This window comes from Equus przewalskii, chromosome 13 (assembly GCF_037783145.1).
Source record: "Equus przewalskii isolate Varuska chromosome 13, EquPr2, whole genome shotgun sequence".
NCBI lineage: Eukaryota > Metazoa > Chordata > Mammalia > Perissodactyla > Equidae > Equus > Equus przewalskii.
In genome coordinates this window covers 1,506,817-1,534,802 of record NC_091843.1, presented here as the reverse complement: position 1 = coordinate 1,534,802, position 27,986 = coordinate 1,506,817, and the positions used below count along the sequence as shown (strand labels likewise).

General features: G+C 46.1%; 1 protein-coding gene and 1 long non-coding RNA gene across 10 annotated transcripts in view; one reads left to right on the top strand and one right to left on the bottom strand.

Annotated features, from left to right (window-relative positions):
* The window catches only part of RNF130 (ring finger protein 130), a 106,895-nt gene extending 102,249 nt beyond the window's left edge, over positions 1-4,646 (bottom strand). For 2 of the 9 annotated variants that reach the window (XM_070570058.1, XM_070570060.1), the window contains exon 1: positions 3,746-4,646. In XM_070570058.1, the coding sequence (XP_070426159.1) occupies positions 3,746-3,989 (244 nt within the window). In that variant the 5' untranslated portion in view covers positions 3,990-4,646. Of the gene's footprint in view, positions 1-3,245; positions 3,592-3,745 lie in introns of those variants that run through there. The other 7 variants (XM_070570063.1, XM_070570061.1, XM_070570055.1 and 4 more) reach the window with 6 other exon arrangements.
* Positions 4,504-26,989, top strand: LOC103541270 (uncharacterized). Its single transcript, XR_542429.2, has 3 exons — positions 4,504-4,965; positions 9,836-9,923; positions 21,650-26,989. It is a non-coding gene; the product is annotated as an uncharacterized lncRNA (long non-coding RNA).
* Positions 26,990-27,986: the final 997 nt, after the last annotated feature.

The window sequence follows — 27,986 nt, the reverse complement described above, 5'->3', positions numbered from 1 at the left end:
AAAACATTTTCTAAGTTGTAAAATTCAATATAAATTTATTGTATATGTCTCCTTTATCTTCTTGCTTGGTTAATTCATGTCAAAATTTGGTTTTTAGAGCCTCCAGCTCCATCTGAATTCTCTCTCCTTTCAGAGGCTGTGCTCCCAGGATGATACCAACTTTTTCTCTGAATATTCTGAAATCTCTAACTATATCCTATAGACCCAGCCTTTGCCATTATGAATTCTAATATTACATGATCCCTTTCATTAATGTCCTTCACTCTTTATCAGAATTTTGAAATTCTGGTTCAGGTTTAATGGATTCATCAAACAGAATCACTTTTTTAAACACAAAAACCTTAGATTTAAAAAAAAATTTTATTGCAGCCCTACAGTCAGCAAAACGGCAAATACAAAAAAGTTTATCATTTCGTAAAATCATTCTCTAAGGCTGTAACACCCAATCATGAAAATTTCTATGTAAAGCAAAAGCGGCAGATACCAAATTCTTCCCAGCAGCATATCTGCATACATAACGACATCATCAACACAGGGCCTCCTCCTGGCCCAACCCCCGTCACAGGCTCAGACAGAAAATCAGCGTGCACACACAAATTTCATGCACAAGGTCTGCTCCACAGAAGACACTGGCTGGTTTACATTTTCTTTCTAGTTCTAAGCTCACCCTTTGAGTAAGTTAGTAAGACAAAAGCAACTGTGATCTGCAAATGCAGGACATGCTCCTTCAGAAGTCTGTTTCTAGCTGTACAGCGTTGGTGGTACGGTGGTGAGCATAGCTGCCTTCCAAAAGCCCATTTCTAAAAATAAATTATCAGTTAAAATATGAAATTTGTTAGCACCAAATGAATCTCCATCTACTAATGCATTCTATTTAGTGATAAAGAATATATTTTCAAAGCACATTGCTTGTTGATGAAATATAAAGTTTAACACTTTCCAAAATGTACTTCGAAAATACCAAAGCATGAAAGGAAAAAAATCGCCAATTTTCCCTTTAAAGGTATAGGACAAATAAATCTTGCTCAGTAATTAACCATACACGCCTAATTGATAGGAGCACTGCAAAATAACAAGAAAGGTGTCTACTTTCATAAACCAAATCATAGATTTAAAATGAGTCATTATGTTAAGCTCTACGAAAACTGTAAAGTTATTTTGTCTTTATGTTCATTTCTATCACTTATCCCCAAAATAAATTTTCATTAATCTCACATCTATTGACCATAGCCCTTTTTTTGCCAGAAATTGCCTCATATCATTTTTTTGTAATTTGAACATTACTTCGTTCAGTGTCAACACACAGTAAGCCCTCAACAAACATGTTAAGAATTCTCTTCAATTCAAAATTTTAACAGCTATAAAGGTCAGAGGGAATGCAATATTTCTTCTAAAAATACAAAATTTTCAAACTCAATCAATATCATAATGTGAAATACCTTAACATTATTCCAATTTTAAGCCATTTTCTTTCATTCTTTTTTATATAACTGACATAAGCCATTTTCTTAAACACGAATAATTTTAATGGATTTCTATCACCATTCTTTTTTAAAATATATTCTTAGCTTCCTGCTGCAAAAGCAGAAAAATGTCTTGGATTTCACATAAACCCATAGGTTTAGAAACAATTTACAGGTAAACTGACTTATAAAGAGCCCCACTAAAATGTGAGCTTCAGGAACAGGAGAGACATTATCCGTTCACTGCTCTTGCCCCCCTCTCTTCCACAATGCCTTGAATGGTGCTTCTTACACAGTAGGACTGCTGGACTGAAAGAACCTATGTGTGCAGACCCCTTGGTACAAAGCCACACAAACCACCTGCAGGATCCCACCACCACCACCACCACCACGAGAAAATCTGGAACAATCTCGTGTTGTCCAAATACAAAAGGAATCTTAGAGAATGGAGGACAGGAAGAGAAGATGGACACTCAGGGGAACTGAACCCAGACTCGGTCTTCACACACGTCCTGATGTGTTCATTTGATGCTATGTCTAAAACCCCACCAATTTAGGATTCATTTAGGTTAACAAGCCGCCTCTTTTAAGAATGTAGGAACCATTTAAGCCTTTCAACAACCTTACAAGATAAATATTTCATCATTCTATTTTGCAGATGAAACTGAGGCTAAGTGACCAAATCAGTTTCCTAGTGTCAGACAGTACTTTCTTGGTGTCACACGCTTTATGTAGAGCACGACTCAGAACCTTTATCCCCCAGTGAGAGGGCAACAGGACTAACCTTCATGTACACACCAGTGCACATCAGTTCCCAATACCCTTCTATCCGAACACCTAAAGAAGCTTTCTCAAAGATGGGGCTTTTGTTTGGGGTGACAAGCAAGCAACAAGTAGTTCTGGCACATGGAACATGTTGGAGGCAAGAATCTAAAGTGAGGGTCATGGATTTCGGATGCCTGGGGGAACCAAGGCCCAAAGACAAACCGCAGATTTCAAAACACTGCACAGGGCCAGCTCTTGCTCCAGAACAGCTTGCCTCTCTCTCTTCCTCTTCCTCCCCTTCCACGTGACCCTCCCAGTTCTCCGCACCAGAAAATAGGCTACCATTGTTAGTGCCATGCTTTGGCAACATAACACGGCCCAGCCACAGTGACTGGCACAGAACAGATACACAAATATTTACTGAATGAACCAAGGACCAAAGACGTTTCTGTGGGCAAGCTGAGACCCTGCCTGCCATCTGAACAAAGTGGAGATGAGAGACGCACCCTAAGCACCTGATCACTGGTGTAAAAGTGAACTTTCCAAGGGCGGGTCTAAAGTGGGGACAGACTACAGTGAGAGCCCGACAGCGGTTCTCCTTCCTCAGCCAGACCGCCTCACAGAAGAAAACAGCTCAGCACTTCAGCACGCAAAGACAGATCTCACCAGGGGCACGATTTTTCAATATTTTACAGAATGAAAACAGACACCATTACCTTATTTACGCTGCATAGTTTAGGTCATCTTAACACGAATAGCAGCTTAAAAAAAATCCCCTCTCAGCATTCTCAGGGTGAGAGTGGCGGTGGAGAAGAGAGCAGACGTCTTCCAAAAAGTTCGCAGTGGGTCAAAAAACAAAAAAATCATACTCCACAGTGTGGAAAAGTTTCCTTCAAGACGTGACCAGTGATTCATACAGACATACGTTTTACATGAAATAATTGCACAGAGTCCACGTTTATAGGAAGACACGAGGATAAGCCAAGCGGCGGCAAAGTCAATTCTGGAAAATTTTACCTGTTTCCCCTCCGGCCGGCACCCGCGACCTGGAGACTTGGCTACTAGTTCCAATTGGCACCAGATTCCTCATAACGTGAGGTTTTCAGACGTCAATTACAGACAAGAGCCAAGAGCACCAGGGAGGATGCCCGTTTTCCTCCTCCCCCTTCCGCGCGCCCCGGAGGGAAACGGCCCGCTTCTACGTGAGCGAAGGGCCGACCCCGAGAGCGACGCCGCGCCGCCCGGGGCTGCGGGCACACCCGCCGGCGCCCGCCGCGTCCTCCGCGCGGGGCTGGCGCTCCTCGCCGCCGCCTTTGTCTCCGCCAACTCGCGCTCCAGGGCCCTCCCGTCAACAAGCTACCTCAACGGAAAGGAACGTTCCCGAAGTCGTTAAAAAGCAGAAAGCCGAGCATCGCGCGCCCGGAGTCTCGTTCCCAGGCCGAACGGCCGGGCCGCACACGGCGGACGCCCGCCCCGGGGCCGCCGGCCCCCGCCGCCCTCCCGCCGCCCGCACGCACCTCCGTGGATGGGCAGCGGCGCCAGCACCTGGCCGCGGACCTCGGCCTTGGGCGAGTCGAGCCCGTAGCGCCCGCGGTCGATGCGGAACGTGAGCGGGCCGCCGCGGCCGGGCTCCTGCACCGTCACGTTGATGAGCGCCGTGTAGTACTCCTGGCTCGCGTTGTCGGCCCGCGCCGGCCACAGGCTGCAGGTGAGCAGCGCGAGCGCGGCGAGCCGGGCCGGGCCCGCCCGCGCCGCGCTCATCGTCCCTCCGGCCGCCGCCGCTCGCGGACCGGGCTCCGGCGCCGGCGCCGAGGGGCGGGGCGGGCGCGGCCGGCGCTGCGGCGGGAGCGCGCGCGCGCAGCCTGCGCGGGCCCGGGCACGAGCACGGCCCTCCTCGGAGCCGTGGCCCCGCCGCTCGCCGCCCTCACGTCCGCGGCCCGCCCGCGGGGACGCGCCCGTGGGGCCTCGGCGAGGACGGCTGGTCAGGCTGCGCGCGCCCGTCTCCTCAGGCCCCCTCCAGAGCTTTGGGAGCGGGCTCCCTCCATCTCCCGGGCCCAGACCCGGGCCCGCGCAGTGGGGGCGCCTCGCGAGGACGCGGCGGGGGCGGGAGGACGCGCCAGGAGAAGGGTCTGTGAGCACAAAGTCCCGCTCCTGGCTGCCGCCTCCGGCGCGCGCTCGCCGCCACCCCGCCGCCGGCCGAGTGGCAACGCGCAGGCCTGGCGCAGCCCCGCCCCCGCGCGCATGCGCCCAGGCCCTGCCGCTCCCGCCCGCCTGCACGAGGGTCCGAGCTGGCCGGCTCACCCCTCGGCCCGCGCCTCCCGCCCGCCCGCCCCGCGCCGGGCCCTGGTCCTCAGTCCGGCGTGACGGGCGCGGGGCCTGGAGCGTGGGAGCTTTCCAAGGGCCTATGGAGAAGTTTGAGACTAGAATAAAGAAGAAAAAAAGCTAAAGGTTTACAGTTAACTTAAAAAATTAAACGTCCATGAGATTTCCCGTTTCAGCTGGTCAACTGCAACTCTTACAGTTGACACGGCGGGTGTTTCTCTGTAAATAAGACTATCGGGGGTCTGCTGCACTCGGAACTGTAAGGACGCCTGAGTGGTTAGGAAGGACCACTACAGACTAGATGAACCTTTCAGAGGCCCTGGACAAGGAGGAGGTTGTGGTGAGATCCCCTAGACGCACACACTCCACCATCCACACGCTGCGTGTCAGTTAAAGCTACGCACCCTTCTAAAGCGTAAGCTAAGGGGAAGGGTGGGTCTAGCTTCAGGTACAGCTGAATTCAGGAGTTTATAGGATATTGGGCTGTGTACTCGTCATCGTTCTGGTGGGGAGGTGGGGTGGGGGAAGGATGGCATCTTCTGACCAGCCAGGCCTGGATCTCCTGCCTCCTATGGTAGGAAAAGGGCAGAGTCAGCTTTGCACAGCCACGTGTACTGCGGATCTTGGAGAGAGGCTGCTTCCGAAAGGAAAACTGAGGTGCTGTTTCCAAGGAAAGGATGTGGATGCAGTGCAGGCTAAAACATCGCATGTCTATGAGTGCCTTCTTAGGGACGTGCTTCACAGCTTCTCCCTCCAATTCCTTCCCTTCCACCCTGACTACCATGGTCTCTCTAGTCCCTGTCCTGGCTTATTGAGACTGGCGTGTACTTGCTTCCTTGCCTCCAGGAAGCACAGCCCCTACCTTCACCAAAGCAACCAGGCCGCCTCCCTTGGCCAGCACTCACACGGGGCTCTGCTCTGACCCTCCTCCAGCTGGACCCTTCCTCACAGGGCAAGGAGTCCATGAGACCAAGTTACCCAAGCTCAGGTACCGGAGACCTGGAATTCCCTTTCCAAACAGCCCTGGGCCACTTGGGGCCTGCTTGGGACTCTTCCCCAGTGGAGGTCTCCTTGCTCTGCTCCTCTCGCTTGGCATGCCCTGGCCTGCCCCTGCCTGTGATGCTCATGCCCTCTACTCCCTTGTTCTTTATTATTTTGTTTGTGTTTTTGTTTTTTGTGAGAAAGATTCGCCCTGAGCTAACATCTGTGCCAATCTTCCTCTATTTTGTATGTGGGATGCCCCCACAGCATGGTTTGATGAGTGGTGTAGGTCTGCATCTGGGATCTGAACCGGTGAACCTGGGCTGCAGAAGCAGAATGCACAGAACGTTAACCACTTGGCCGTGGGGCTGGCCCCTCCTTGTTCTTTAAAGGATCTTTCAAAGTGTGGGCTGCCCATGGCCCCTGGCAAGAGAACGGATTGTAGAGGCCCCCAGACACCACTCTGTTAAATCAGATCAGAAGAAAGAGGCTTCCTTTAAAGTCCTTCTCAGCCCTTCTGAATTTGTCGAGGAGAGAGATGGTTCTGGAATACTTTTAACACTTCTCTGGCACTTACTAACCTCCCTTTTAAACACGGGCTGATGCTAACAATGCCCTGCATTTGGTCATGTAGTTGTCTTCAATTGTGTGCAGACATTGCCTTTGGGGCAAGAGGCTTTTCATTTATAGTAGTGATACCTTTTAAGAATTGTGGTAAATACACGTAACATAAAATTTACCATCGTAACCATTTCTTTTTTAAAGATTTTATTTTTTCCTTTTTCTCCCCAAAGCCCCCTGGGTACACAGTTGCACATTTTAGCTGTGGGTCCTTCTAGTTGTGGCATGTGGGATGCCACCTCAGCATGGCCCATTGAGTGGTGCCATGTCTGCGCCCAGGATCCGAACCGGCAAAACCTGGGCTGCTGAAACGGAGTGCGTGAACTCAACCACTCGGCCACGGGGCCGGCCCCCATCGTAGCCATTTTAAAGTGTCCAGTTCAGTGGCATGAAGCACACTCACACTGTTGTGCAGCCATCACCTCCATCCATCTCTAGGACTCTTCATCTTGTAAAACTGACTTTCTCTACCCATTAAGCAATAACTCCTCATTCTCCCTTCTCCTTGGCTGCTGGTAAGCACCATTCTATTTTCTGTCTCTATGCAGTTCACTGCTCCAGGTACCTCCTGTTAGTGGAATCACACAGTATTTCTCCTTTCGTGACTGGCTGATTTCACTTTGCATAATGTCCTCAAGGTTCATCCATGTTGTAGCATGTGTCAGAATTTCCTTGCTTTTAAAGAATGGGTAATATTCCATTGTGTGTATATACAGTCACACGCCACTTAATGCCAGGGATGTGTTCTGAGAAATGCATTCTTTGAAGATTTTGTCGTTGTGTGAACACCATAGAGTGACTTGCACGAGCCTAGATGGTCTGGCCTGCTGCACACCCAGGCTCTGTAGTACAGCCTACTGCTCCTGGGCCGCGTGTTACTATACTCAGTGCTGCAGACGATTGTAACACAGTGTGTATCTAAACATAACTAAACATAGACAAAGCACAGTAAAAATACGGGATAAAAGATAAAAGGGGCACACTGTACAAGCACTGAGTGAACGGAGCTGCAGGACTGGAGGTCGCTCTGGGCGAGTCAGTGAGTGAGTGGTGAGTGAATGTGGAGGCCTCGGACGTCGCTGGACACTACTGAAGACTACAAACACCGTAACTTGGGCTGCACTAAATCTTTCTTCAGTAATAAGTTAACCTTAGCTTACTGTAACTTTTTTCCTTTATAAACTTTTAATTTTTTTAACTTTTTGACTTTTTTGCAGTAACAGTTTACTACACCATTGTATAGCTGTACAAAAATATTTTCTTTGTATCCTTATTCTATAAGCTTTTTTTCTATTTTTAAATTTTTTATTTTTCTTTTTTACTTTTTAAACTTTTTTGTTAAAAACTAAGACACAAACACACACATTAGCCCAGGCCGGCACAGGGTCAGGATCATCAATCTCAGCGTCCTCCACCTCCAAATCTTGTCCCACTGGAAGGTCTTCAGGGGCAATAACACGCATGGAGCTGTCCTCTCCTGTGATAACAAGGCCTCTTCTGGAACACCTCCTCAGGGACCTGCCCGAGGCTCATCTTGAGGAGGAGTCACTCTTTTCAGAAATACGTCCATGGTGTTTGCTTGGTTTGTTTCTTTTTTCATCATAGATTGCTTGTAAGCAGATAATGCACCCTGATCATTCCTCTCTATTAATGAAAACCTTTCGGTCTTGGGGTCGTGTTTTCAAACTTTTTAAGCAGCTTGTTGAGATCTGTAAAAGCTTCTGCTACACCCTTCACTGTGAATTTTCTTGGGAGTTCTTTTTCTTCTCCTGCAGTTTCCTTTTCTCTCACTGAGGTTTTACAATGGCTATGACATCACTAGGCAATAGGAATTTTTCAGTTCCATTATAATCAAATGAGACCACTATCATATATGCAGTTCGTTGTTGAGCAAAACGTTTCTATGCCGTGCATGACTGTACCATTCTTTTTTTATCCATCTGTTGGTGGACACTTGAATTGCTTCCCCCTTTGGTCTATTGTGAATAATGCTGCTATGAACATGCATGGACAAATACCTCTTCAAGATCCTTATTTCAATTCTTTCGCATAAGTACCCAGAAGTGGGATTTCTGGATTACGTGGTAGTTCTATGTTTAATTTTTTGAGGAATTGCCATACCATTTTCCATAGTAACTACACCATTGTACATTTCCACCAACCCCGCATAAAGCTTCCAAATTCTCCACATCCATACCAACACTTTGGACAAAACTACCTTTTAAACGATTGAAGTAAAAAAAAAAAGTGAGTTGATTAAAAGTCTGAAGTAAATAAACGCACAGGTGGTACTTGGCTATGGCAGATCTCATGAAGGGCACGTGCTGAGGTCTGACTCAGGCCCATACTGCCCATGAAACTCCCTCCTCTGTGGGGCCATTTCTCTGAATCTACCGTCCATGACTCCCCCCCGCCTTTGCTCCCATCTCCTGTCTTCCAAAAAATCCCAAGTCACCTGTAAGCTTCAGCGGAATTGCCCTTATCTGCGGAGCTCCAGTGGTCCCAGCTGCCAGCCTCTCAGGTCCGGGTCCTGATAAGGGCTTCTGTCCTTCAGGAGCAGATCTGCCCCCTCTGGGAGCAATGTCTGCCTTTCCAGGGCCATAGGCAGGGGCAGACTGTGTGTAAAGCAGACTACGTAGCACTTGGAGCTCCAGGGATCAGAGCCCCAGCTGGATTTCCTGAGCAGTGTCAGGAACCTCAGAGGGTTGCCCAAAATCTAATTTCTCCTCCTCCTCCCTCTTCTCCTCTTCCTTTTCTTTCTCAGATGGCACATGATCCCCCTCTGGTCCTAGCAAGGCCTTGGTCTTATTTTATTATTTATGTGTTCTCTTCTATCACTACCCCTCTCTCTCATTCCTTACCCCACAAGCAGCCATTCTAACGTGCTTAATGTATAACATTTGTGTTCTTGCATTATGTGTGGCGTTGTTTAGTGTACATGTGCTTCCTAATTAGAAAACAATATTGGTTATCTATGTCATTCTGTTTCTCACTCTCTTCACCCAGCACTATGCTGATGTTTTTTTACTTTTTCTTACCTTATTTATTAAATTTTATATTGAAATATAACATACCTTAGCTAAAGTGCAAAAAATCTTATGTATACAGCTCAACCATTGTTCAGTAAGTAAAAACACCTTTGTAACCACCATCTAGATCAAGGCGGAGAACATTGCCAGCTCCGCTAAGGCTTCCCTAGGCTTCTCAGCTATTAGCACCCACTATTCTGATTTCCATCACCATAGATTAGTTTGCCTTGTTTTGAACTTTGTAGATCAAACAGATCAAATTGTGTGATTTAATAGAATCACACAATATGTACTCTGTGGTGTCTGGTTTCTTTTTCTTAACGTTTTATCTGTGAGATTCTTTCATTTTTTTGCATGTAGTAGTAGTTTGATCTTTTTCTTTGCTGTATAGTATTCCACACTTGATTTGTCCATTTTTGTGTTGATAAGCATTTGTATTCATTTTCATTTGGGGCTACTATGGCCAGAGCTGTTATGAAGACTCTGGGTGTCTTTGATGGACATGTGTATGCCTCTCTGAGAGTCTGTATTCTGGAGTGGAATGGCTGCATCACATGGAAGACATGTAGCTGGCTTTGGTGGATACCAGCACTGTCTTTTTAAGATGCCCTCCCTTCACCCCTGTCTGATCCTCTCTTTTCTGCTTTCCCCCAGGCTCTATCCCTTGAAGGTCTTGGTCCACGTTGGCTGTCCCCATTGCTGCTGATGATTATTACACACCACCCCTAAACTGTGGCTGCAGGTAAAATGATTGGGGAAACCCAGTGCAGTTCCCATGGGGCAGGCAGTCCTGAAAAAGGTGTTCACAGTGTGTTCCTCCTGGAGCTTGAAGTCCTGAGAGATGCTGCAGGTGGAGAGCTCTGCAGAGGCATCAAGACCATACAAGAGACGTCTCTGAATACTGGCCGAGCACTTTTACACTCACATCAGGTTTGCTGTCTCCTCCTTTTGAAGGACCCAGTGACATGCCATGGGCCTTTCACATGATGGCCTTTATAGAAGGCGGGCAGAGGAACAGGACCCAGGTCCCCAAAATGCAGCCTCTAGGTCACTGGCACCACATGGGAAGGGTATTTTAAGAAGTGCAAAGAACATTTTAATTTTAATAATTAAATGTTGACTTTAATTTTATGTTCTAATTTATAGCAAGTCATTTTGCTTTCAATGATAGCAATGTCATCTCTCTTTAAAAAGTAAGATGTCTTAGAGAAAAATACTTAATAAATAAGTCAGGTGCAACACAGGTGTGGCAAAACTGTAAAAGTTGTGTGCAAAGTGCCAAAGAGTAGGAAAGCTGACGGAGACGGGCTCCCAGGACTGGGTTCAAATCAATGGTGCTGACTGTTAAATCTTCAGGAGTTTTGTACGTCGTTTGTTAACCACTGATGCCTTGAACTTGGCTGTGGTGGTAGGGTTATCTTTACACCACAGAAATCGGCAGACACTGCATCAGGGCCTCCTCCCTGCCTCCCTCGCTTGCTCTCTCTCTTTTTATTATTTTTCTGAGAGTGGTCTACCAGAATGCCTCTGGTTCAAATCCCTGCCTGACCACATGTCAACTGCACGGCCTCTGCGAGCTCCCGTCCCCTCTGGGATCAGCCTTCCTCTGTGAAGTGGGCCTAATGAGCTCTCCCTCTCTAGCTCTGGATGATGGGTGCTGGAGGCTACAGCTAGCGCAGCCATCCCGACTCCTCTGTGGCTTGTCTGGTGGCCCAGAGACCTGTGATGGGGTCGGGCGTCAGCCTGGGTGAGGACCGCAGTACTGCCTCCCACAGGCGTCACCCAGAACGTGCCGCCCTCAACAATAGACATTCAGGCCAGCCACTGTCCTGCACACTCAGCCACCAGGTGCTGCACTGCCAGCAGGCGCACAACGTAATAGCATCTTATTTTGAAAAATGTGCAATACATTTGTGTCAGCAACCCAAAATTTGTAATCATTCTTAATGAAAAACTTCAAGTATAAGAAGTCGAAAGGCTGACACAGTGAAGCACTTGTTCCCCACCACTTGGGTTCAACCATGGTTAACGTTTGGTCATAAATGCTTTACTTGTCTAGTGCTTTTATTGAAAATTTTTTTCTTGAACCATTTTTTGACACTTTGGACAGTTCTCCTATATTGTCATGACAAGACAGTGAATGGTAATTCCTTAAAATAACCCTACATCCTACCCTGTTCAAATGTTCCCAAACATCTAAAAGTAGTCCCCGCCCCTTACTGTTTTCTTTGAATGGGATCTGATGAAGGTTCTGCATTGGGTTTGGTTGCATCTTTTTCTGGAAGTTCAGACTTTGAGGGTACAGCCCCAGCTCCAGCAGATTATAAGTAGATGGCCCGTCTGTGGCTTTGAGGTTGTGTCTGACCCGGACCGTACCACTCAGAGTTGACCAGAAAATGTGTTCAGTTCTGCAATTATCTGCTGATAACACGAATATATTGTATCATACTTTTTTTGTGTGTAGACACAAGTTATACCACAGTTACTGCAACTTTCCTTGTTTTTAATATACCAGGAACTTCAGAAACTGGAGACAGCCCAGGCTCCTCTCGCCTCCCAGAGTTCCCCAGAGGAGGGAGGCGGCTGCCTCCTCCGTCTCCTGGGGGCCAAGGCAGTCGCGGCGGGCAGGTGGCTGCCGGCCGGCTGTCCTCTGAGCCCAGGGTGCACAGGCCACGTCGGTGAGAGCAGGCTCGGATCGGGTTGGGGGGGCTCTGTGAAAACCCCTGTAGACAGACAAAATGGCTCAGATTTGAAACCTGTCATGGTCCAGGGCCGGGAATTAAGTTTTCTGTAGGAAACCCGGACACAAGGATTTTCACACCAGTTTTGCAGATGAGGAAACAGAAGCTCAGAGAAGTGAGCTCCTTGCCCAGTGACCTTGCCACAGCTAATGAGAAGTGAGTGGTGGCACCGGGGTAGGAGCCAGTCCCCCAGCTCCAGGACCCCTGCATTTCACTGCTACAGGTCATGCCAGGCCCAGGATGCAGCCGACTCCTGGATTTCCTGGTACTCGGCCCAGCCCAGGAAGCGGGAGTCTCTGTCCAGGAATTCGAGTGGGGCCTGGGGCCAGTGCTGAGTGGGCACAGGCTGCTGGGTGGCTGCCTTTAGAGGATCGAAGGCATCGCCTTGTCTTTTGTCAAGCTTTGTTTGGTCAGAGTGATGAATGACTGAGCCAGAAAGAGCTGAGAGAGGAGGTGCGGGGTGGGCTGAGCTGGCCTGGGCAGGTGGGCTCTCGTGTCTGACTGCTGGTCCCCAGGCTGACCTGAGATGGTCCCCAGGGTCCCCAGGGCACCTCTGCCTGGGATCTTGCTGTATCTGGGAGGGCCCTCTGTTCAAGGGCGGCAGAGATGTGAACAGAAAGAGACTCTTGGAAGGCTGCAGGGCAGCTTATCTGGGGGAAGGCAAGGTAGTAGGGGCGGGCTCACAAAGGACAGCACCCAGGTGACTCTGGGGATCTGGGAGCTGGAACAGAGGGGTGGCTTCATCAGGGCACTGCTGCTAGGCTGAGTCAGCGTTACGTCCCTCCGGGAAGAAGGCATCTGAGCTGTCTAGTTTGAGTCAGGTGCCCGTAACTTGATCCTAGAAACGCAAGACACCTTGACAGCCAGCCTGCCAAGAGAGCATCTAGTGGAGGAATAGTCCCCAAGAGCCAACATAGCCCATTGGGCACAGGAGACAAGGGCAACTCTGTCTGCGGCAGGGAAACCACACAGGCTACCTGATCCCACTTCTGGCCAGGTGAACGCCACTGATTTCTTCCAGAAGTGGAGATGGGCTTCCAAGGCCCTCTCTTCAGACATGTCATCCAGCTGGGGGATAGTGCCACTTCCAGTCAGTCTGTGGTCAGCTGAGAGATTGACATTAGGGCCCCAGCAGCTCTTCTCTGACCGGCAGCCTGGGGATTCAGGTGGAGCAGGGCAACACAAGCTGCCGGCCCGGAGCTGACAGCAGCCTTCATGCTGCTTTTAAACAACATTCAACACGATAAAAATAAAACAAAACCATGTACACAAGGATGTTTATTGCTGCATTAGCTACAGGGGCAAAAAGTTGGAAATAAACTCATTTATTTGTTACGCAAATTATGGTACAAGAAACATGAGGATGATTATGCAGCTATTAATATATCAAACAAGCTGTAGCAACGTGAAGAACACTTATGATGTACTGTTGAGTGCAGGCACAGAATACAAAATAAATCTCTTCTTGTCACTCTGTAAAGTAAGTCCATGTGTGTGAACAAGGCCCAGAGGAAACTAGCAAAATGAAAATAGTTTGGTTTGTTTGGGAGGATTATGGGTGACTGTTTTTACTTTCCTTTTTTTTTTCTATTTTCAAAATGTGTGCTTTTTGCAATTACATGTAAAGAAGATCTCTCTGATGATCCATCAAGAGACCACTGAGGAACCTAATAGAAGTTGTGGGTTGTGGCAGGTGGAGCCAAGGGTAGGAAGGTGGGGCTATTGTGGGGGTTGGGCTGGCAGAGTTGTGGGTGGCTCCAGATGATCCTGAGTCAATTTCTCCTTCACAGGCCTAATACTCTCCATACATTTAATTATTCTATCACTATTCCTTGAGGGAAGAAAATCGACATAAATTTGGTCTATTGACTGTGTGCACCTTTGCTAAAGATAAATCTCACGTTATTGTAGCACATGGGATATGAATACTGGCAATGTTCCTGTAAGAAGTCCTTGTTCAAAAACTGTGCCAGCTTGGTTTTTACTGAAGGCAGAACGGGCCAGCTGTTACCCCTGCTGAAATCACAGTTGGGTCTCATTCCTGCCAATCATTTTTGCCCCAGGGAAAGTTAGAAAAAGGTGGAGAACGCATCTCCCTAGAGAAGTATATGCCCCATGGTGGCTAAGAATCTCCTAAGAAAGTTTGGGGTTGGGGTCTCTAGATGTGCTCAGATATATAAAAAAAAAGAAATCTCCCAAGAGATTTCACCTATAGAGGACGAAGACCCATGGGGAATGACAGAAGACTGCGTGCCAACGTGGAGAATGGGTGGCAGATGCTGTGAGGGGTGACTTGGTGCCACTCCAGCCACCTCTTCCCTGCCTGACCCCACTGTAGGGGCTACAGGAGGTAAAAACCCAGTTTTCCTGTATACGCACACACCCGTGCACTCCTGCAACCGCTCGTTCGTTCGGCACATGTTTACTGAGCGGCAGTTCTAGGTCCTTGGAATATACAAGCAAACGATCAAGGATCCCCACCCTCAGGGCACATCCCAGCCAAGATGCCTTTCAGGCCAATGTACTGGGAGGGAAGTTCTGCTGGGCCGCAACTTCCCCTCCTCCTGCCAACAAGGGACCATGAGGATAGAAGCCACACACTAAGGGTATAACCACGTGTCCACTAGGACCAGTTCAACTGACCCTATCTTATCAACAGAGTAATTAAAAGTTGTTTTTCAGGAACTGAGACACTATCCCTTTTCCAGTTCAGGCTGGTTGAGACCACCAACCCATCAACTGGGGGCCTGTGCAAATGCCCGATGAGTAACCCTTTTGACGTCGAGGGGCTGAAAACTCCACCCTCAGATCACACTAACGCACCATCTTTGAACATGGGTCCTGTGAGGAGCCATGGAGCGTGACTGTGCTTGTGCAGATGATCATTACCTCACTCCTCCTCACCTCCAATCATCTATCTCCACACTTCAGACCATCCTGCCCATCATCCCTTAAATTTTGCCCCAAGCCCTGGATTGGGGACACAGTTCTGAGAGTGTTGCCTCCTGTCTCTTTGCTGGCCGACCTCACAGTAAAAGCTTTTTCTTTTCTCAAAGGCTGATGCTGTGGTAATTGGTTTTTCTTTATGCATATCAGGCAGAGAACCCCCACTTTGTGCCTAACGAGGGTGGCGGAGGAGCAAGGGCGGAGGCACCTGGGTCCGTGCCCTCTGCTTTCTTCTGCACTTCTTTGTTTAAACCACTGTGGGAAAGATTCCCATTATTTGCATCTGAACACAGTCCTACCCGGTAAAATAAATTTATCTATTTAACTGAGATAAGTGGAGCAGAGGGGCACAGAAAAACTCTCTGCCTGGGCTCTAGGTAGCTTGGCATCCTGCAGTCTTCCCCGTACTACTCATTTTAAAAGACTCCCAAATTAGGCCTTGCCTAGAGAAGGGAGCTCCTCCTGACTGAGAGAACCTAACTATAGGAATGAAGAAGGAGTTGGGATTCTTGGGTAGGAGTGGAGAAGGCAGGTGGGGAAGGCCCTGCAGCAGGCTGGTGGCCCTGCAAGTGCAGGGAGGTATGTGCTGATTGGGGCCATTTTAGTTGCAAGTATCAGAAATTCAACTCACTGTGGAGGAGAATTTACTTGTTCACTTATGAAAAGTCTGGAGGTTGGTCTAACCTCAGGCACAACTGAATCTAGGAGGGCAAGTGATATTGTCAGCATTGGGCTTCCTCTGGCGACCTTTCAACCTTGCTCTCTTCTCAGTTGCCTTCATTCTCAGGTGGGCTCTCCTCATCTGGGTGCAAGATGACCCCCAGTAGGTCCAGGGGGTACATTCTATTCTCTCAGAATCCCAGAAGGGCACAGCAGGAAAGAAAATCCTTCTCTTTCTCAATGGACTTTTCATTCCATCTTCTGAGTCTCACTGGTTTGTGTCATGACATGAGTTCACCACTGAGCCAACTGCTCTGATCAAGTGGATAAAATACTCTGATTGGCCAGACCTTACCACATGCTCACCCCTGGAGGCAGACATGGAGTCCCCTTGACCCAACCCCATGGACTCAGAATTTGGGTTTTGTCCCTGGTTCCTGGCACACAGCTTCTAAAACCATTGGCATCTACGGAGTGGTAGAGTGTGTTTTGTATGCTAAGGAGACGAGGTAGCTAGGGGCCCCTAGATAGCTTCAGGATGGGGACTGGTTTCCAGAAAGGCATGATTAGAGGGTTGGAACTTTCAGCTTTACTGGCCAACCTCTCGGGAGGGGAAAAGGGCTGGAGATTAAGTTAATCACCAATGGACAATGATTTCATCAATCGTGCCTATGTATTGGAACCTCCATAAAACCTCTAAACAACAGGGTTTTGAGAATTCCCAGGTTGAGGAACACATGGAGGTGCTGAATGGGTGGCACACCTGGAGAGGGCATGGAAGTTCCACATACCTCCCCCATCCCTTGCCTATGCACCTCTTCCATTTGGCTATTCCTGAGTTGTATCCTTTATAATAAACTGGTAATAGTAAGTAAAGTGTTCTTCTGAGTCCTATGAATTGTTCTAGCAAACTATCAAACTTGAAGTAGGAGGCAGGTTGCAGGAACCCCCAACTTTGAGCCAAGTCAGATGGAAGTGCAGGTAACGTGTGGATCTGACACTTGTGACTGGCATCTGAAGGAGGGCCAGTCTGTGGGACTGAGCCCGTAACCTGCGGAGTTAACTACCTGGAGTTGGCATCAGAATTGAATTGGATTGTGGGACACTCAGTTGGTGTCAGGATTGGTTGGTGTCCAGGGAGTTGAAGAATTGGTTATTGGTATGGGGAAAAAAACCAAAACCAAAAACTCAAGCATGCACTTGTAAGCATATGGGATGGAGATCTGGGTAGGGACAATAACAGATGCACATGGAGACCCTACCTATGACCAGAGGTAGGCTTGCTCTTGTCCTGGCTCAGAGTCAGGTGGTTCTCCAGCAGCACCCTGGGGATGGGTGGCCCCTGAAACACGTCCAAGAGTGGCTCAGGCTTGGAATCAATCAAGGTGCTTCGGCTGCAAGTAATAAAAGCCCTGACTTAAACTGGTTCACTTGGGAAGGAGATCCAGAGGAAAAGGAGGTTCCAGGAAGGCTAGCCTGCGTGGGCTTTGTCCCCAGGCTGTCTCCTCTCACAGCTGCAGATAGATGCCAGCGGTAGCTGGAACAACATAGTTTCTCATTCCTGTTGGGTACAGAGAGAGAAAGCAATCCCTCAACTGTAGAATAAAAGTCCTCATCCTCAGACAGTTGAGGTGACCTGTCCAGCTGCCCCTGGACAAATAGGGTCAACAAAGAAAAGCCAAGACTGATTGCCCTGATGGGAAAGGGGGCTAAGATTACTTCGTTGCTTAGACTGGCTGGCCTGCTCACATTAACTTCATGGAGGAGGGATGTCTGTCACGGGGCGAGCTCTGGACAGGTCCTCTCAGCGCAGAGCTGCTGTTGCCTGAGGCTGCCCTGACCTGTGGGAAAGAGACCTCCCCCTCTCTCCACTCTCTCCTCCTTCTCTGCCTCTTCTTCCCTTTCTCTCCCATTTCATGCTCTTTCTCCCCACCATTCTGTTCTTCCACTTCCTGTCTCCTTTTTGCTTTGCCCTCTCCTGCTTTCTGACTTCACTCCACACACCTGTTCCATGGGCTAATTCGAATTGTATGTATATTTTCACCTTAGCATTGGCTATATGGGTTTGGGCAGGTGACTATACCTCTTTAAGTCTCAAGTTCTTTAGCTTTAAAATGGAGGAATTAATATCTATCTCGCACGATAATTGAGAAGGTTAAAAGTTAAATTTATGGGTTCTGATTCTGGCCAAGATGAAGAAAGACCATTACAATCTGTCTGCCCCACTGATTACAACTGAAAACTCTGGACAAAGTAAACAAGTAACCAGCCATGGACTCTGATGCACCCACAATGGGGGTGGACTGGAAGGAAGAGCCAAAACTTGAAGAATGAACCATATGGGCTTGGGAGTCTCAGTTCTTCTTTTCCTCTCTTGTCTCTTGTTTTTGAACTGAGGTCCAATATACAGCTGTGCAGAGAAACCATCTGTCTAGCCAGAGGCCGGGGAAAGGGGCCTCTGCAAGAGGAAGTGTGTGTGGGAGAATCCTTGAGCTCGTTTTTATTTTTCCTTTTTTCTCTCCTGCCCCTGCCTTGAGGACAGCCCTGGTTGCAGAGCTGCAGTATTGTGCCAGCAGCATGAACACCTAAAACTCTGAGAGGAAACCCATGTGAGCCAGAGCATGAGGGGCAAATCCCAGAGAGGAGAGAGCTGGAGGAGGGATCCCTAATTCAGCGGATGAGCCAATGCCTGTCCCTGACTCATCTCCAGGCTGCACAGAACAGACCCAAGCAGCATGGAAACGTTTTTTGAAAAGGTTTTATTTTGAAATAATTACAGGTTCATAGGAGGTTGAAACTCCTTTGTGCCCTTCACCCAGCTCCCCCAATGGTGACATCTTATGTAAGTGTAGTGCAATATCAAACCCACGAAAGTAACATTGGTATAATATTACTAACTGGACAACAGACCTTATTCAGATTTCGCCAGCTTTTATATGCATTTTCGTGTGTGTGTGTTTCTATGCAATTTTATCCCATGTATTGTGTAACCACTACCACAATCAAGACACAGAACTACTCGATCCCCACAAATAGACCCCTCCTGCTTTCTCTTTACAGTTGTACCCACCCTCATCCCCTTCCCTTTCCTCTGGCAACCACTAACCTGGTCTCCGTGTCTGTAGTTTTGTCATTTTGAGAATGTTGTATGATGGAATCGCACAGGACATTACCTTCTAAGACTGGCTTTTTCCACTAAGTGTAATTCCTGTGAGATATATGCAAGTTGTGACATGTGTCAAGAGCTTGTTCCTTTTTGTCACTGAGTAGTAGCCCATTGTGTGGTTCTACCAGAGTTCATTTAACCATTCACCCTATAAAGGGCATTTCAGTTGTTTCCGGTTTGGGCTATTATAAATAAAGCTGTTGTGAACATTCAGGTACAGGTTTTTCTATGAACCTAAGTTTTCATTTCTCTGAGATAAATGCCCAAGAGTACAATTGCTGGGTCGTATGATAAGTGCATGTTTAGTTTTACAGGAAATTGTCAAACTATTTTCCAGAGTAGCTGTGCCATTTTACATTCCCACCAAGCAAAGCCTTGGAAAACTAAGGTGACATTGTATCTTCCACACACAGAAGGTAAGGCAGAACTTGTGGTCTGAACCTAACCAGGTTTGACTGACTGCTAAAACTGCCACAAAAAAAAATCATTCTCTAGAGGGTTTTAATAGTACCCAGAATGTCACATCTCACAACATGATATTCAAAATGTCCAGGGTACAATCCAAAACTACTTGAAGTACCAATAACAAGGAAAATGTGACCAGTTCTCAAGGGAAAAGACAATCAACAAAAGATGCCACACTCCCCCGCCGACCCCCACCCCCGCCCCAAGACAATCTAGATGTGGAAGCAGCTGTTGTAACTATGCTCCAGGAGGTAAAAGGAAACACTCTTGAAAAAAAATGGAGAGACAGATGTTCTCAGCGGATACCTGGAAACAACCAAATGGAAATTTTAGAACCAAAAAATACAATATCTAAAATTTAAAATTCACTGGGTGGGACATATAGCAAAATGGAGACAACAGAGAAAATAGTGAATTTGTTGGTAGAGCACTAGAAATCATCCAACTTGAAAAAATACAGAGAAACAAAAAGTTAAAAAAAGAAGAGCCTCAGAGATCATGGGACAATATCACAAGATTTATGATTCGTGTTATTGGCATCTCAGAAAGAGGAGAGAAAGTGATTGGTACAAAAGAAAAATGGGAGAAATAATGGCTGAAAATTTCCCAAATTTGATGAAAGACAAACATTTATAGATTCAAGAAGCTTAGCAAATCTCAAATAGGATAAACTCAAAGAAAACTACACTCAAACACATCATAAACAAGCTGATGAAAACTAAAGACTATGAATAAATCCTGAATCTTGAGTCTTCATAGATGGGAAGAATTAATATTATTAAAATGTCCATACTATCCAAAGCCATCTATAGATTCAATGCAATCCCTACCAAAATTCCAATGGCATTTTTCACAGAAGTAGAAAAAAAATCCTAAAATTTGTATGGAACCACAAAAGAACCCAAATAGCTAAAGCAATCCTGAGAAAGAAGAACAAAGCTGGAGGCATTATACTTACTGATGTAAAACTTTATTACAAAGCTATAGTAATCAAAACAGTATGGTACTGGCTTAAAAATGGACACATAGACCAATAGAACAGAACTGAGAGCCCAGAAATAAACCCACACATATACAGTCAACTAATATTTGATAAAAAAGTCAAGAATACTCAGTGGGAAAATGATAATCTCTTCAATAAATGATATGGGGCAAACTGGATATTCACATGCAGAAGAATGAAATTGGACCTTTGTCCTACACCACTCATAAAAATGAACGCAAGATGTATTAAAGACTTAAACATAAGGTCTGAAACTATAAAACTCCTATAAGAAAACATAGGGAAAAAGCAGCTTGACACTGGTCTTGGCAACAATATTTTGGATATGACACTGAAAGTGCAGGCAACAAAAGCAAAAATCAAAACTGGGACCACATCAAACTAAAAATCTTCTGCACAGCAAAAGAAACCATTAACAAAATGAAAAGGCAACCTATGGAATGGGAGAAAATATTCGCAAACCATCTAACTTATAAGATATATAATACATTTCACACAACTCATACAACTAAATAATCCTATTAACAGATGGGCAGAGGATTAGAATAGACATTTTTCCAAAGAAGACATACAAATGGGCAACAGGTACATGAAAAGATGCTCTACATCACTAATTATCAGGGAAATGCAAATCAAAACCACAATAAACTACCACCTCACACTTGTTAGAATGGCTATTATCAAAAAGATAAGAGATAGCAAGTGTTACTGAGGATGTGGAGAAAAGGGAACCCTTGTACACTGTTGGTGGGAATGTAAACTGGTATAGCCACTACGGAAAACAGCATGGAGGTTCTCCCAAAAATTCAATTAAGATTAGAGCTGCCAAATGATCCAGAAATCCCACTCTGGGTACATATCAGAAGGAAATGAAATCACTTTCTTGAACAGATATCTATACTCCCATATTCACAGCAGCATTATTCTCCAAGACATGGAGACAACCTAACTGTTCATCGACAAATGAATGGATAAAGAAAATGTGGTATGTATAAGTACAATGGACTCTTATTCTGCCATTAAAAAATATGAAATTCTGCCTTTTGTGAAAACATGGATGGACCTTGAAGGCATTATGCTAAGTGAAATAAGTCAGACAGAGACAGACAAAAAGTGTAGAATCTCCCTTACGTGTGGAATCTGAAAAAGCCAAACTCATAGAAACAAAGAGTATAATGGTGGTTACCAGGGGCTAGGTGGGGGAAATGGAGAGATGTTGGTCAAAGGCTACAAATTTTCAGTTATAAGATGAATACGTTCTGGGGATCTAATGTACAGCATGGTGACTATAGTTAACAATATTGTATTATATACTTGAAAGTTGAGAGTAAATCTTAAATGTTCTCACCACAAAAACACAAAAAAGGTACTGTGAGTGATAGAGGTGTTAACTAACCTTAATGTGGTCATCATTTCACAATATATAAGTGTATCAAATCATCACGTTGTGTACACTAAACTTACACAACGTTTTGTGTCTGTCACAGCTCAATAAACGTGGAAAAAAGAATAAATCTTGAAATTACCCAGAGAAAAGTGACATGTTGCATATGAGGGAACAACAATTCAAATGACCGTGGATTGTGGATTGTTTATCAGAAACCGTGGAGGCCAGAAGACAGTGGAGCAACATCTTCAAAGTGCTGAAAGGAAATAATTGTCAGTCTGGAATTCTATATCCAGAGAAAATATCCTTTAAGAATGACGGTGAAATAAAGATGTTCTCAGGGGACGGCACACCGAGGTTCGTCACCAGCAGAGCTGCTACAAAAGGAATGCTAAAGGGAGTTTGCCAAGGAGAAGGGAAACGATAGAGGGGGGAGACTTGAGACTTGGCAATGAAAGAAGAGCAACAGAAACACTGACGATGTGGGTAGATATACTAGAGTATTTTTCTCCTCCTAAATTCTTTAAAAATATAAATGACTGTTAAAGAGAAAATTGTAATATTGTTGGATAGGTTTTGCAATATATGTAGCTATAATGCATAGGACAACTTTCATATAAAGAGAGGATGAGGGGCCATATAGTGGGAAGGCAACTGCTTCCAAGCTTAAGGAAACACTAGACACACTGAAGCATGACGTGTCCTTCCGCTCCCGGGTCAAGCGCCGTGTGGCCTGCAGGCCCTATTTGTGCCTCCCTTTTAAACTGAAGGTTTTAACACTCCACCAGAGTTGACTGACAGAATGAATGAATGAATTCAGCCCCAGGTTTGCTGTCCAACCAGCATTTTGAGAAAGGGCCTTTGGGTTTTACTCTCAAAAAGATAGATCTCCAGGGAAAGATGTCCTTCATGTGAAGCCCTCCAGGTCAGAGCTCACGCTGCTTTTCCTCCATGTCTTCACCCCTGCTGTCATTTCCCCACCTCCCCAGCTCAGACTCAGGCCTGGTAAGGGAAGTCTGGGTCTGAGAAGGGTGCAACTCTGCAGCTGTGCCTGGCCTGGGTCATCTGTGGTTTGCCTTCACTGGAACTCTCTACATGCTGCTTTCTTTGGGGACAGACCCTTGAGTTTTCTTTGAGGAACTCATGTGGTTTGGGTGGGCCCCACCTTCCTAGATGCAAGGTGGGCACGTGGCCCTGGCCTGGCCAACCAGGTCACCCCATGAAGGGTTGACTTGTCCTTTAGGCACAGAAAGCACAGAGCTTAGGGCCCATGGTACTTCCAGGGGCTCATGGAAATGTTTAATTTTTCTTAAAATCAGAAGAAAAAAAAAACGACCTTTCAGGGGCCCAAGATTATATTTGTTTTCACAGAAATGCAGTTGTAAAATAAGTTTTAAAATATATCTTATGGAGGAAGGGACCCACAAAGGCGGAAGTGCCAGGGCCCCACAGAAGTCACAATCCAGCCCTGCCCAGGCCAGCAGGAAGCCCAGAGTGGGCACTGCAAGGGGTACTCCAAGATCCTTGCTGGAATTTCTGCGGAGGAAGACTGCCAAACTCATGGAGGCCCAGCTTTGAGCTACAGTGGGGAGGGGGCTGTGCTGTCCCCGCACCTGGGGAGGGTCTGCCTGAGAGGGAGGTCAGGTAAAGAGGAGAGAGCAGGCTTCGATAGCATCGCAGGTGCAGGTGGGCCTCAGGCCACAGCTGAGCTGGACTTGCCAGTTTTTTGAACCAAGGACTCTGAAATTTTGCTGGGCCCAGTTTGTGCTGGATTCCTATTCTTCACAACCAAAAGAATCCTGGCAGACGTAGGCTCTGAGAAGACGCCTTTTTCTTTAATAAAACAGAGTGCAGAGCTTCTCGAATACTTTAAGATTACTGGCCTATTCAGATTTTTCTATTTCTTCTCGTCAGTTCTGATAACTTCTGTTTTTCTATGAAACTACATTTTTATCATGTCATTTTTTTTAAAGCATGAAGTTCTTTATAATATTCTCTTATTCTTTCAAGTTCTCTTTACCACTTACCAGCCAACCCCTTGTCACTCCCATGCCCTGGAATGGTTAGTTATTTGTTGTGTTAAACTTTGCCTGTCCACATTTCTCGGTGGTTCCCTTCTCCGACTAGATTCAGATGGATACACATATTTTTCTTTTCTTTCTTTATTTATTTTGATGAGGAAGATTTTTGCTAAGCTAACATCTGTGTCAATCCTCTTCTATCTTTTGTATGTGGGATGCTGTCACAGTGTGGCTTGACAAGCGGTGTGTAGGTCTGCGCCTAGGATCCAGACCTGTGAGCCCCAGGCTGCCAAAGCGGAGCATGCGAACTTCACCCCTGTGCCTTTGGGACGCGCTTAGGTCATGAGGGATTAGTGCCTTACAAAGGAGGCTCCAGAGGGCTCCCTTGCCCCTGCACCATGCAGGGGCACAGTGAGAACGCACTGGCCGTGAACAGGGAAGAGGGCTCTCGCCAGAAGGCCACCATGCTGACAACTTGATCTTGGACTTCTGGCCTCCAGAAGTGTGAGCAATACATTTCTGTTGTTTATAAGCCACCCTGTCTGTGGTACTTTGTTATGGCAGCGCGGATGGACTGAGACATTATACAGTGTCTCTTTTTACCTTTCCTAATGGTTCTTGCCTTAAATTCTCCTGTGTCTGATATTACTGTGATTAGACTAAATTTCTTTTGGTTAATATTTGCCTAGTATATTTTCCCCCATCCTTTTAATTCCAATCTTTTTGAGTCCTTGTATTTAAGGTTTATTTTCTTTAAGTAGTATATGATTGATTTTTAAAAATCTAGTCTGACAATTGTGATCTTTTACTTGGAAATATTTAGATTATTCATATTTAATGTATAATTTTGTCGATATCTACCACCTTATTAATTTTTTTCTCTTTATAACCGGTGGCGGTTATATGGTTTTTTTTTTCTTTTTACTATCGATTTCTTTTGGACGATCAAATATTTTTAATTGCTTCCTTTTATAGTTAGCTATACTTCTTTTATCATTCTTTTAGTAGTTAACCTAGAGACTGCAACAAGAATTCTTGTTGCAAATGCAACATATTATTGCTTTTTACCATTTCTTAATGCAAGTTATTACTTTTTACCATTTCTCTATTAATTACAGATGCTTAAAACCTTTCAATTCCATAGACTTTTCCTGGATTTGGCATTACTGTTAGTTTCTGTTTTGTTTCTACATGTATTTTAGGCCCCACATAATGTTACCATTATTGTTTTGTATAGTCACTGCTCAGTCAATATTCATTTATTTTAATCCATATATTTACCCTTTCTGCGCTTTTCATTCTTTTCTTCAATTCTGTAATTCACTATTGGTTCACTTTTCTTCTGTCTTAAGAACTTTTCTGAAGTTTTAGGTTTAATGATAAATTTACTGACAAGAAATTCTCTCAGTTTTTGTATGTTTGAAAGGTCTTTATTTCCCTCCATGTTTGAAGGACATTCTCTTTGGTTATAAAGTTCTAGGTTGGGAATTATTTTGCTTCAGTATTTCAGAGATGCTGTTTCACTGTGTGTCCTTTCTGCTGAGCAGTCAGCTGTCAATCTTATTTGTTGCTTCTTTGAAGGGAATGTATCTTTTTTCTTTGGATGCTTTTAAGATTTACTGTTTTTTCCTTTGTTTTTCAGCATTCTTACTATACAAAGTGTGGTTTTTCTTTGTATTTATCCTGCTGGGGTTTGCAGTGTTACTTGAATTTGTGCTTTGATGTCTCTAATTAATTCTGGAAAATTCTCAGTCATTCTCTTCAAATATTGCTTCTGCTCCAATTCTTACTCCTCTCTTACAGGACTCCAGTTCTCAGGTTTCAGTTCTTATTCCTGGGTTCCACATGTCTCTAACACTCTTTTCTGTATTTTATTTTATTTTTTAAAATCTCTGCTTCAGTTTAGATATTTTCTATTTGTGGTAACTTGTCTCCATGATGTCTCTCACCAATTACTTCCCACCCTGAACACAGGCAATTTCCCCATCAAGAGGTAAAACCTATTGCTCTACTTTCCTTGCATCTGGGTTGGGCTTAGACCCCACTTGAGCAACAGAATGCAGTGGAAGTAATGTTCTGGGACTTCTGGGGCTAGGTCATAAGAAATCATGTACTTTCCACTTACCCCATTGGAATGCTCACTCTGGAGCAATCCAGCCACTGTGCAAGAGCCTGATTACCCTGCGACCACCATGCTGTGAGGAGTGCTGGCTAATCACACAGAGAGGACAAGCGTAGGCGCTCGAGTGGACAGTCTCAGCTGAGCACAGCCTTAGCGTCGTCCCTCCAGTATGCTCCTCATATGAGTGAGCATGAGATGATACAGAATATACATTGGCTTCTGCCCCTGGTTCCTGGCACAGAGCTCTTGAAACCTTTGTAATTTTCTACATGATAAGAGCACTCTGAGCATCTCTTGTTCTAGTATTTGTCTTTGACCCCATCCCTGCCACAGGGCTCCTAAACCTTTGTAAATTCCTAAGTGATAAGAGCACTAGGAGCACCTTTGTTCTGTTGAGGTGACCCTGGGTGAGATCCTGGGTGGAGGCTGGTCACCAGAAAGACCAAGCTATAATTAGAAACTTGGAATTTTCAGTCCCATCCCCTATCCTGCAGAGAGGGGAGAAGGGCTGGAAATGGAGTTAATAACTGATCATGCCTAGTGAGGAAGCCTCCATAAGATCCCAACGGGAGGGGATTGGAGAGCTTCCAGGTGGGCGAACACATCCACACTGGGAGGGTGACGCACCCCAACTCCACGGGGACAGAAGCTCCCGTGCTCAGGACCCTTCCAGCCCTGGCCCTATGCATCTGGCTGTTCATCTGTATTTTTTATCATGTCCTTTAATAAACTGGTAAGTTAAGTAAGTGTTTCCCTGAGTTCTGTGAGCTGCTCTAGCAAATTAATCCAACCCAAGAAGGAGATGTTGAAACCTCTGATCTGTAGCTGGTTGGTCAGAAGCACCGGTGATAGCCTGGGCCTGCAACTGGTGTCTGAAGCGGGGGGCAGTCTTGTGGGACTGAGCCCTTCACCTGTGGGATCTGACACTATCTTTGTGTCAGAATTGAGTTGAGTCGTAGGACACCAAGCTGGTGTCACAGAGAATTGCTTGTTGTGGGGAAAAACCTCCACACATTTGGTGGTCAATCAGAAGTCAAGCGTTCTGTGGCAGTAGTAAAGGAGACTCACAGAGAAGAAACTCGTAATAGGGAAGAACTGGATTTTTCCCAAGATAGGAAGGAAAAATCTGGATTTTTCTTATACAGTGAGGTTCTCAGAGACCAACCCATCTATTAGTTGAATACCACCAAGTGACCTCAGTTGATGCTACGTGGAGCAGAAGAATCTGCAACTGAGCCCTCCTTGAATTTATGACCAACAAAATTGTGAAATAAAATAAAATGATTGTTTTTATGAAGCCACTAAGTTTTGGGGTAATTTCTTGTGCAGCAATAGCTAACTGGAACAAATTTCAGTACCCAAAAGTGGGAACATTATTTGGTTTTGGAGTGTCTTTGTCCATGTGGGCTGCTATAACAAAAATACCATAGATTGGGTAGCTTAGAAATAGCAGAAATTTATTTTTTGCAGTTCTGGGGGCTGGAAGTCCAAGACAAGGTGCCAGCAGGTGCAGAATTTGGTGAGAGCCTGCATCCTAACTGGCTGTCTTTTTGCTGTAACCTCACATGGTGGAAGGGGCAAAGGAGATTTCTTGAGCCACTTTTAGAAGGACACTAATCCTATTCACAAGGGCTTCAACATGCGAATTTTGGAGGAACACAAACATTCACTCTATAGCACAGAGGGAAGAAAGGAAGGGAGGGAGGGAGGGAAGAAGGAAGGAAAAAAGGCAAGGACGGGCGGAGGGTTTCCTTTTGAGTCCAAGCTCCTCTGGGAGGAGAGCACAGCGGTGAGGGAACATCCAGCCCTGAGGCCGGTTTCACAGGGCAGGAACAGGTTCTCCTCTTGCTCCAGTGGCCACACAGATGCCCCAGGTTCTGGTTCCTGAAATCAAAGGCAAAGCCTGACATGCTGTGGCTTCACCTCACCCCAGAAGCCCATGCGGCAGATGTTGCCGTCCTGTCCCCTAGAGCCAGAGGGTGGGCACACAGCCTGGGGGCGGCCCTCCAGGAGGCCTAGGGTCGGCAGAGACTCTTCACGGGGCAGCTGGGCCATGGGCATCCCGGGGCACAATGGCCAGCATGTATTGGAGAGTTTGGCAGTCTGAGGGGCAGCCAGGCCCCTGAGTTCCAGGGGGCCCTGAGCCTACAACCCTCACCACCTGCTCTTCCTTCTGCACTTCTCCTCAGACAAGGCACAGACGTCCCCTCCCTGTCAAAGCCTGCCTGACCCTGCCCTGGCCGAGAGGTTCAGCATGTTCTCTTGCCAAAGGCCTCGAGTCACATCGCGAGGTA